The sequence below is a fragment of the Notamacropus eugenii genome, chromosome X (genome assembly GCF_028372415.1).
Source record: "Notamacropus eugenii isolate mMacEug1 chromosome X, mMacEug1.pri_v2, whole genome shotgun sequence".
Classification (NCBI taxonomy): domain Eukaryota; kingdom Metazoa; phylum Chordata; class Mammalia; order Diprotodontia; family Macropodidae; genus Notamacropus; species Notamacropus eugenii.
The window spans coordinates 65,896,409-65,907,809 of NC_092879.1; the positions used below are offsets into that span (position 1 = coordinate 65,896,409).

The window sequence follows — 11,401 nt, forward strand, 5'->3', positions numbered from 1 at the left end:
GGGAATTTCAGATGTGTCAAGGAATTTAGGTGGTTATTGTGTTGGACCTTCCTCAATCTGGCTCCAATTAACTTTTGGTAATTTAAATACTGCTGAATGATTTTGAAAATGAAAATGTGTACAGGGAGAAAAGCAGGACAGGGATGGATCTGAAAGCTGCTATGGATTCCTGCTGTAAAAGGCACTTCTGTCCCTTCTGGGAGAGGTTAGGGAAAGCTTGCATTACCATGTCAGTGGTGTTCCATGCCTCCCTGGTCACTTGTCTTTCTCTCTTCTCTGGTCCCATTTCCTGACCAACTTGAGTTCACTTCTTCATTGTGTTTGGAACTGAAAGACCCAGAAGGCCCGTCCTGCCTGTGCCTGTTCCCTCTGGCCTGTCCCCAGGGGGTCGCTGAGTAAGTTATCTTCTTTGGGGCCCAGAGCTAGCTCCAATGTAAAATGAGGGGATTACACTGGGTGGACCTGCTCAAGTCACATTCAGGTTGACAACTGATCTTGTTCCTTATCCTACACCTGAGCCTCAAGCTCAAGCTGATTGAATGAAGTTCATTTCCATTTTCCAGGTAAAAGTTTAAGTCATTTACACACTTCAAGGTCTGGGCAGTGGGTCTTAAAATGGTAACGGTGGGAGACACAGGAAGAAAGTCTCACAATTTTCAGGTGTTCTGTAATTTCAGCCTAAGGAGTTTGAGTGGTCAAATGACTGTGAATGCAAGAATCAGGTCCTGAAGATCATGGGGAAAGGAGAGGAAGGCAGGGTGGGAAGGCAGAGAGTAACCTAATTGATGGTTTTCTACTGAAACACATCACTTTAAAACAGCAACTACCAATCAGTAACGGGAAAATATTTAACCACAGAAGGAATGGATCTACTCTAACAGGTTGGGAGAGAGGGATCGTTAGGGTCGAGGAGGAACCCAAAGGTCTCCATGTCTGTGTGAAATAAAGAGCCTGAGCACAGGTATTATGGGACAGGGGACACACACACACACACACACACACACACACACATACACATACACACACAGGACAGGTATAACAGAACGTTTATTGTTTTTAACTAATTAGCTTAAATCAATTCATTGTTCTAGGAAGCACAGATGAAGAGATGTTACATTCATTCCATGGATAAAAACAGGACACATTCCCCTTCTTCCTCCTCCTCCTCGTCCTCCTCTTCTTCCTCCTCCTCCTCTTCCTTTGTTGCTGTGTCTCCATGACCATCTTTGTCTGAGGGGGACATGCATGCAGATGGAGGTGGGAAAATAGTGGCCCCCAGGTTCTAGATGTCAGGTGCCATCAGCATCCTGGTCATATTCCTATATGGACCATATTCTTGGTCCATGTGTTTGAAGACGCAAGAGCTGCAGACCTGGTCCACTCTGTCTTGGTCCTGGTCTTCAGATGAATTCAGCCACTTTTCCATCACCACACACTCGTCGCTGCTTTGGAAAGTTGAAATTAGGGCACGGCTCTCTTTCAGTAAGTTGGAGGCGTCACGGAATTCCAGGTGACACAGGTGAGCTAGACACCGCGCCACGGCTCTCTGGTGGCACAAGGCGAAGCCCTCGACCTCCATATCCATGTGCTTTCCCTGGCGCAGGCAGATCGCAGTGTCCCTGTGGCGCTTGTTCCTCACCAGCGCCTTGGAGGCTGGGCCAGGGAAGTCCAGGGCGGGCAGGTAGCCCTCGTCCACCTCAAATAGATTGGACGCCCAGCAGTAGAGGTACACCCTCTGGTGCAGGACCTGGCTCTGGAGCAGCTGGCTGAAGCGCCTCAAGGTCGCGGGCAAGACGTCTACCTTGCTGCTCTCCAGGTACAAATAGACCAGGTCATTTAGCGCCTGGGCAGCCACGTTCAGCTGCTCGGACTTGCTCAGGGACAAGCCTGCTTGCTCATAGGCCCTCGCAGCACACAGAGGCACTCCATTCCTCTCGTGAGCCTCTGCCTCCTGGAGGAAGGCTTCCGCCTCCTCCTCCAGCCTCTTGGTGCTGGGGAAGGCTAAGGTGGCCTGTTGATAAACACTCCCAGCCTGCACGTGGTCTGGCTTCCAACTCAACAGCCCAGTGCACCTGTGGTGGGTGGCCTGGGACATAGGCAGCAGGCCCTCCTTGATTTCCTCTTCTTCTGGGTCCAGGAGCTGCCAGGCAAGAGGACTCGAATCGAATGGTAAAGACCTGGAGTGAGAGCTAGAGTGAGAGCAGCAGCACGCTCCAGCCACAGAGCTGACCAGAGTGTGGGGCTGACTGCTGGGGCATGCTGGGACAGAGGGGATGCCAGCAGAACATCCCATGGATTCCATAAGTACCCCGACAGAGGTCCCTTGTAGTCACAGCCAAGGTGGAGGTAGGGCTGGGGAAAGAGGGTCTCCTGGGTCTGTGGAAAAAAAGAAGTGACTTGTGCATGCTATCCCTGGGGGGAAGGAGGTGGCCCACCCAAAAAAGAGGGAATGGGTAGAGCACGTAGAGGTGGGTAGCCAAAGACCTGGGCCACACAGCGGGAATCAAGGAGGGGACCTTGGAGAGCAAAGGACCAATGGAGGGGTGGAGGGGAACACAGGGTGGAGGGGAGGGAACGGGTTCTCTCCGAAGGAGAGCCACAGGGATAAGATCTAATAGGTAACACATCACACCCCTACAGGCTGCTGAGGGAGTGGCAAAGAACCAGTGGGGGGCCTATGGAAAAGCCAAGAGGTCAAAGGGAACAGCCAAGGACCCCCCGGGAGGGGACTGCTGGTCAAGCTGATGACTTGGCCAGGGGTTACCCTCTAACACAGATGATTCAGCTCTGCCAGTTTTTATAAATGACTTCTGTTTTTGGTGGAATGTTTTCAGTACGAATTTCTGAAAGGAAAGAGACAAAAAAATACATGACTCAAAGGTGTGCTTGATGGGAGAGGGAAACCCCAAAATGTCCTCCGGAAACCACATCCCAGTCATGGGAGCACAGGTGTGGAGGTGGGAAGGGACATCACAGAGGAGGAAACAGGCACACAGGTTAGATGCCTGGTGCAGTGTGACACAGCTACTGAGGGAGGCTAAATTCACACCCAGATCCCCTGACTCCCCAAGTCTGGCTTGTTATCCACTACGCGATACTCCCTCTAATGATACATAATGATTTTTAAGAAAACAAATTTTTCTGAAGGAGGCTTATCCTATCACTTTCAAACTTTTTTTTTTTTTGGTAAGGTCTCCTGGATCCCATTGAGACAAAGCTGAAAGATGGTTTAGAAGTTTCCAAGCTTCTCTGGATGAGAACTAACCAGAGTTCCAGGCACAGTCGTCAGAGAGCTGTGAGCAGGAGGAGCTGATGGCTGGTGAGAGCGTGTCTGACTGAGTGCAATTTCTGAGTCTAGGCTGGAAGTTGGGGAAAGATTGGGAAAGACATCATGTAAGCAGGAGCAACTGGGACGCAAAGGCTTGGCTGGGTTAAGCCAAGGCTTGAAGGAAGAAGGAAGTGTTCAGGAAATATTGGTCTAAGCTAAAGGGCTAGCACAGGGTGGCAGGAAGAACAAAGAACTGTCCAGTAAGGCAGAAGCACACCATCCCTTAAGAAAAATAGTGGGCACATACACATAGCTCCGAACCCACAACCCACAGAACGGCTAGAGGGGAGTAACTTATGGCGAATTCTGCACCCACAGGCCACGGAATATTGGAGCAAGGGAGATTTCTGTTCCCGAGAGACCTGCAAATCTCTCGCAGGGGGTCCTTCGCGCTGCGGACTGGGCGCCGGGACTGGGAGCTGAGTGCAGCCCTGCAGGGGCCACGACACCATGAGGAAAAGATCCGAGTGGGCTATGGGGACGGGATCTCCAGCAGTCACGCGGGTCCCTCCACCCACAGAGGGAACTGCAAACCTCTCGCAAAAGGTCCATCACGCTGCAGACGCGGAGCCCAGCCCAGACCTGCGGCGGCCTCGGCTCCGAGAGGTACAGATCCGAGCAGGCTTCAGAGACGGGATCTCCAGTGGCGGCACAAGCCCCTCCACCCACAGGTGAGGACAGTTGGTGAGAGAGTCTCTTTGGCGGGTCGAGAGGGGAGTGGGGTGCCCCCATGGCTCGGGCCCCACCTGGGAGATAGAAGCTGAGAGGTGGCTGCAGACAGGGGCTCCCCAAGCGGGCGGGAGCCTGGATACATTGTGGAAGGTCTGTGCATAAACCCCCTGAGGGAACTGAGCCTGAGAGGCGGCCCTGCCCTGACCTGACCACCTGAACTTAATTCTCACACTGAATAGCAGCCCTGCCCCCGCCAAAAGCCCTAAGGTGGGAAGCAGCATTTGAATCTCAGTCCCCAAACGCTGGCTGGGAGGACCAGGAGGAGAGGTGGGTGTGAGGAGAATATTCAGAGGTCAAGCCACTGGCTGGGGAGAATGCCCAGAAAAGGGAAAAGAAATAAAACAACTGAAGGGTACTTTCTCTGAGAAAAGACACTTCCTCCCTTCCTTTCTGACCAGGAAGAACAATGCTTACCATCAGGCAAAGACACAGAAATCAAGGATTCTGTGTCCCAGACCACCCAGTGGGCTCAGGCCATGGAAGAGCTCAAAAAGAATTTTGAAAATCAAGTTAGAGAGGTGGAGGAAAAACTGGGAAAAGAAATGAGAGGGATGAAAGAAAAGCATGAAAAGCAGATCAGCTCCCTGCTAAAGGAGAACCAAAAAAATGTTGAAGAAATTAACACCTTGAAAACTAGCCTAACTCAGTTGGCAAAAGAGGTTCAAAAGGCCAATGAGGAGAAGAATGCTTTCAAAAAGAGAATTAGCCAAATGGAAAAGGAGATTCAAAAGCTCACTGAAGAAAATAGATCTTTCAAAACTGGAATGGTACAGATGGACGCTAAGGACTTTATGAGAAAGACGGATATCACAGAACACAGTGTGAAGATTCGAAAAATGGAAGATAATGTGAAATATCTCATTGGATAAACAACTGACCTGGAAAATAGAATCAGGAGAGACAATGTAAAAATTCTGGGACTACCTGAAAACCATGATCAAAAGAAGAGCCTAGACATCATCTTCCATGAAATTATCAAGGAAAACTGCCCTGAGATTCTAGAACCAGAGGGCAAAATAAATATTCAAGGAATCCGCAGAACACCGCATGAAAGAGATCCAAAAAGAGAAACTCCTAGGAACATTGTGGCCAAAATCCAGAATTCCCAGGTGAAAGAGAAAATATTGCAAGCAGCTAGAAAGAAACAATTCAAGTATTGTGGAAATACAATCAGGATAACACAAGATCTAGCAGCCTCTACATCAAGGGATCGAAGGGCATGGAATAGGATATTCCAGAAGTCAAAGGAACTAGGACTAAAACCAAGAATCACCTACCCAGCAAAACTGAGTATAATACTTCAGGAGAAAAAATGGTCTTTCAATGAAATAGAGGATTTTCAAATTTTCTTGATGAAAAGACCAGAGCTGGAAAGAAAATTTGACTTTCTAACACAAGAATGAAGAGAAGCATGAAAAGGTGAACAGCAAAGAGAAGTCATAAGGGACTTACTAAAGTTGAACTGTTTACATTCCTACATGGAAAGACAATATTTGTAACTCTTGAAACATTTCAGTATCTGGGTACTGGGTGGGAGTACACACACACACACATGCACACACGCACACATACATAGAGACAGAGTGCACAGAGTGAATTGAAGAGGATGGGATCATATCTTAAAAAAATGAAATCAAGCAGTGAGAGAGAAATATTGGGAGGAGAAAGGGAGAAGTTGAATGGGGCAAATTATCTCTCATAAAAGAGGCAAGCAAAAGACTTATTAGTGGAGGGATAAAGAGGGGAGGCAAGAGAAAAACATGAGGTCTATCCCATCACATTCCAATAAAGGAAAGAACAAAATGCACACTCATTTTGATAGGAAAACCTATCTCATAATACAGGATAGCGGGGGACAGGGGCACAAGCAGGGTGGGGGGGAGGATAGAGGGGAGGGCATGGGGAGGAGAATGCAATTCGAGGTCGACACTCATGGGGAGGGAAAGGATCATAAGAGAATAGAAGTAATGTGGGACAGGATAGGATGGAGGGAAATATAGTTAGTCCTATACAACACAACTAGTATGGAAATCTTTTGCAAAACTACACAGATTTGGCCTATATTGAATTGCTTGCCTTCCAAAGGGAAGGGGTGGAGAGGGAGCGAGCTAAAGAAGCTGGAACTCAAAGTGTTAGGATCAACTGTAATGTTCTTACCACTGGGAAATAAGAAATACAGGTTAAGGGGTCAAGAAAGCTATCTGGCCCTACAGGACAAAAGAGAAGATGGAGACAAGGGCAGAGAGGGAGGATAGAAGAGAGAGCAGATTGGTCACAGGGGCAATTAGAATGCTTGGGTTTGGGGGGGGAGGGGATAAAAGGGGAGAAAATTTGTAACCCAAAATTTTGTGAAAATGAATGTTAAAAGCTAAATAAAAAAAAAAACAAAGAAAAATAGTGATGAGTGAGGCTGGAAAGGCAATACAATGCCAGGTAACTGAGGCCACAATGGTAATGCTGAAGATTTCTATCCTACGCTGCAGGCTCTAGAAAGGCAACCCAGAAATCTATCCACAGATGGCCTATCAACCCAGGACAGATCCACTGTATCCATGGAAAGCAGCAGAGGGTTCAGAATGGCCTGAAATCCAGAGCCAGGCAAAGAGAAGAGGAATTTGCAACAGAAAAGGCTAAGAGGGAAGCAATGCTTCACAGCAGGGGTTCCCACTTGTGCTTCCAATAACAACCCACTAAAATGATCCCTGAAATGAAGAGAGACCCCCAGGATTACGCCAGAATGCCCAAAATGAACTCCTCAGGAGAAGAGGAGAAGAATGTGCAAGAAGAAATCCAACCTGGAAACAAACTGGTCAAAAAATGAGCCCAGAGTGTCTTTGGATGAAGGGACACTGATGCTATGTCTCAGCCTATAGCTGGACCACAGAGGAAACGTTCTGTTCAAAAGAACACAAGCTATGGGCCTGAATGCCCAGTAAGGGAAACACAGTAGCTATCGAAGGTGCCAGCAGACACAGCAGGAGGTCCTCCAAGTGGTTCCTATGAGGGAACACCAAAGAAATTGATCCAAGGACATTGTGGTTAATGTCAAAATGTGCTGGGTCACAGAGAGCATCGGTGTAACGGCCAGTTCCCTGCTGAGAATGCCACAGTGCAACAGATCGTTAATCTGAAGCAAAGCCCTCAACTTAGAGCAGGACATCACAGCGGGGGGCCCTATAGGGCCCACAAAACTGATCCCCTCAAATCTTCCAAGGGATGTTCCAGTGACCTATAATATTCCGTCCCTCCTGATTGAAAATAGGATCCCAACCAGAATCACCTATACCAGCTGCCAAGTGAGAAAGACTGTCAGAAAGCACAACCAGAAAGTCCATGCAGAAGCAGTCAGTGAACCAGCTTCTTGGACCTTGCCATTGACCCTAGAGATGTCTCCACTGATTACACTTGGTCCCAAGGCAATCCTTCAGTCTAGAGGGAAAGCAGGAAGTGAAGTACCTGAAATGGAGACCCCTTTAAAGGCAAAGGGAATCTTTCACAAAATGGCAGCCATGCCACAGGACTTGATAGCAGGGGAACGTCCATGGCACTCTAGGCCAGATTTCCTCACCTCCATCCACCAACCATTCACAGATCTTAGAAAGTGCAATGGAGCAGAAGCACAGCCAGAACCTTGTCAAAGTACCCAAAAAGTGTCCCCATGGGGAAGGAAAGGATTGAAAAGCCAGTATCCACCCAGACCTCAATGACTCACAGTTCAGAGAATGAGGCTGGGCTCTAGCAGACACCCCAGAAATCTAACCTTCATCCACCAACAGTTGGAAGACCCGACCAAGGGAAATGGTGGAAAAACACAGCCACAACTCGGCCGGAATTCCCCTAAAGTGTGTCCCTCTTCCGGAAACCACAATGGACAACCAGAATCCACCCCAAATGGAGTCACTCACAGGTCAGGTTCTGAGGAAGAGCTCAGGGAGACAGCCCAAATATCTATCCACAGTCTGCCTGTCTCCCTAGGACAGTTCTAACGTGTACATAGAATGCAGCTGAGGGTCGTGAATGTCCGAAAATCCAGACACAGGCCTGGAGAGAGGAGAGAGAGGGAGAGCCCCACCCAGAGCTCACCAAAGCAACAGAACCTAACAGAGTGTGGGGCTTAGCTTTGGCAGGGAATGGTGTCAATGGAACATCCCATTGGTTCCAGAATAAACTGACAGAGGTGCCCTGTACTGGGGCCAGGGACAGAATGCCTCCTAGCTCCGTGGAGAGCAAGAAGGGTCTGTCGCACAGGATCCATAGGGGCCAGAGGTGGCCGAACCAGCAAGGAGGGAGTCTGTAGAGCATTCAGAGATGGGTAGCCAAAGACTTGGGCCAGACAGTGGGGAGAGAAGGAGGAGAGGCTGGAGAACAAAGGGCCAGTGGGGAGAAAGATTGGAGCAGTGGGTACAGGATGGAGGGAACGAGGTGGGTACGAGGGACAGCCACAGGGCTCAGACCTAGTAACTAACACATGACACCCCTATGGGTCACTGAGTGTATGCCAAACAAACAAAGGAACAGCAAAGAGGTCACCAGGAAACGCAAAGGGCCAGGGGGAAGGAGGGATGCTGACCAAGCTGTTAGCTTGGCCACTGGTTACCCTCTATTACCAGTGATTCACCTCTGCCAGTCTTTATAAATGACTTTTTAATTGCAGGGCAATGTTTTTTAATACTAATTGCTGAAATGAAAGAGTGGAAAACAAATATGACTCGAGGGTTTGCTTTATGGGGGAGGGAAACCTGGAAAGGTCCTGTGGAAACAACATCACAGTCACAGACATAGGATCACAGATGTGAAGCTGAGAAGGGACATCCCAGCCCGTTAACCTCAACAGAGGATGAAACAGAGACAGAGAGGTGAAAGGACTTGCCCAGTGTGGTACAGCGACTAAGGGAAGCTCAATTCAAACCCAGCTCCCCAGATTCCCCAAGTCCAGCTTTTTATCCACTACCCTCTACTCCCTCTGATGGTATATAATGATTTTTTATAACACAAACGTTTCCTCAGCAGCTCTATCCAATAACTTTCAAACACTTTTTTTCCCCTAAGACCTACAAGATCCCTTTGAGAGAAACCTGACAGATGGTTTAGAATCTTCAATGCTTCTTCGATGGGATCTAAGCTGAGTTCCAGAGAAAGGACTCAGAGAGCCATGAGCAGGAGGAGCTGATTATTGGTAAGGAAGTGTCTAACTGAGTCAAATTTTTGTTGTGGGGCTGGAAGTTGGGAAAAGATTGGGAAAGGTAAGTGGCAAACACGAGTGAGAGCACCTGGGCCAGAAAGGAAACCCAGAAATGTCCTTGCAAGGACCACAGAGCAGATCCCCTCAGATCTGTCAAAAGAAGTGCTTGTGACCTTTCATATTCCCTCAGTCGTGACTGACAGTGGGATCTCAAACAGAATCCCCTCAATCAGCTGCCCAGAGAGTGAGTCAGAAAGCAACAAGGAAGCCCATGCAGAAGCAGTCAGTGATCCAGCTTCTTGGGCTTCACATGTGATCCTAGAAATGACACCACTGACTACATGTGGTCCCAAGGGTATCCTTCAGGCTTGAAGAAAAGCAGGACATGGACAAGAAGCATCTAAAATGGAAAGCCAGGGAAAGAGAAAGGGGATCTTCCACAAAATCCCAATCAAAACACAGGCCTTCAACCCAGGGCGGGGTCTACATTACACTCTGGTTCACATTCCTTCACATTCATCCACCAACACTGTGCAAATCGCAGAAAGTCCAATGGAAGCAAAGCACAGCCACTACTAGGCCAACATACACTCAAAGTGTACTCCTGGTCAAGGAAGGGAATGGATAGTCAAAATCCAGCCAGAATTCAATCATTCACAGTAGGGAGCCTGTGCGTGTGCTTTGGCAAACGTATCAGAAATCCATCCACAGATAGTGTGTATGCCGAGCAAAATTACACAGAGTACGTAGAAAGGACAGAGGCACCAGATGGGGCTGAAATGTAGGCCCAGGCAGAGAGGACAGGAATCTTCTCCAAAGTCTCATCCACATCTAGGTTGTTTACTATTCCTTCCAGACTTTCTGAGTGAAAATCTCAGTCCCTCTACAAAGACTGTGAACACAGAACATATCACAGGTTGAGATATATGTACCCGCCAATCCTTAGGCAAATATTGGAAAACCAAATTCAGACCCATCCCCAAGCCAGCATAGCTACAAATCCTCATGCCTGGGAGACTGGATCATTGTCACCCTGATCACTCACATTAAGCATTTCTTTGGAAGTGAAAGTGCTGGATTTCGTTAGGAATCATTTCTAAAGAGGCAAGACTAGTGATAAGAACTCAAAAGAATTTGACAATAAATAATCTAAGGAAAACTCTGAGTACTCCTCCTGTGTCTTCCCCCCCGCCCCAAACAATCTGCATGAAAACTTTGGGCCATGCCACATGATATCACTTTACAGCATGACCTGAATATACAGGGATGTCCCAGAGAATAGAAGACTACCAAGATGGTAATACAGGTCCTACATTTGGTGAGCTGAGGCTGGTATAAGCATGACAGACTGGCTTTCTTCTGCCTTGTGCTGCCTTCAAACCCAGCGTTCATAGGCTTTTTGACATCCTGACAGGGGTGGATGGAACTGGTGTACTCAGTGACGTTTATGAGCATGGCCTGGATTCTGATGCTAGGGGAATCTCTGAGGCCCAAGGTGGATAGCTACAGCCACCTCCAGGAAGTTCTGTGTCACAGGGACACTACTGTTGGGAGGATGGAGATGGAAAAGTCACCATTGGCCTTGGTGGGTTCCAGACTCACCTGGATCCTGCCCTGCTCCTCTTTCTGGAGGCCCTGGACAGTTGCACTGTAGACATGGGAAGCAGCAGAGGGGCCTGAATGGCCTGAAATCCAGACTCAGGCAAAAGAGAAGAGGAATTTGCAACCCAAAAGGCTAAGAGGGAATTCAGCCTTCACAGCAGGAGTTGCACCTCAGGTTTTCCCAGCTACCCACCGTAGAGATCCATGAACAATGACTGGAGAGTAGAAACCCCTGGTTCAAGAGGGGTGGGAATACTTGTTCAGAATCCCCCAAATGAACTCCTCAGAGAGAAGGAGAAGAAGGGTCTAAAACAAGCACAACCCAGGAACAAACTGGTTAAAAAAATGAGTCCAGAGAGACTTTGGATGGAGGGACACTGATGCAGTGTCACAGCCTATAGGAGGAACAGAGAGGAAGTGTACACAAACGATGGGCCTGAGTGACCAGGTACTGGAAGACAGGAACTATCCAAGATGCCAGCAGACAAAGGAACAGGTCCTCCAAGGGGCAACTTTGAGGGAGTACTACTGAAAATCACTGAGGGAACTTAGAGCAG

At 48.4% G+C, this 11,401-nt stretch overlaps 1 protein-coding gene across 1 annotated transcript; it reads right to left on the reverse strand.

The window, feature by feature from the left end:
* Positions 1–1,282: 1,282 nt before the first annotated feature.
* Positions 1,283–2,293, reverse strand: LOC140516355 (gamma-soluble NSF attachment protein-like). The gene has a single exon (XM_072627322.1). The coding sequence runs from the start codon at positions 2,291–2,293 to the stop codon at positions 1,283–1,285; it is 1,011 nt and encodes a 336-aa protein (XP_072483423.1).
* Between the last annotated feature and the right edge of the window lie 9,108 nt (positions 2,294–11,401).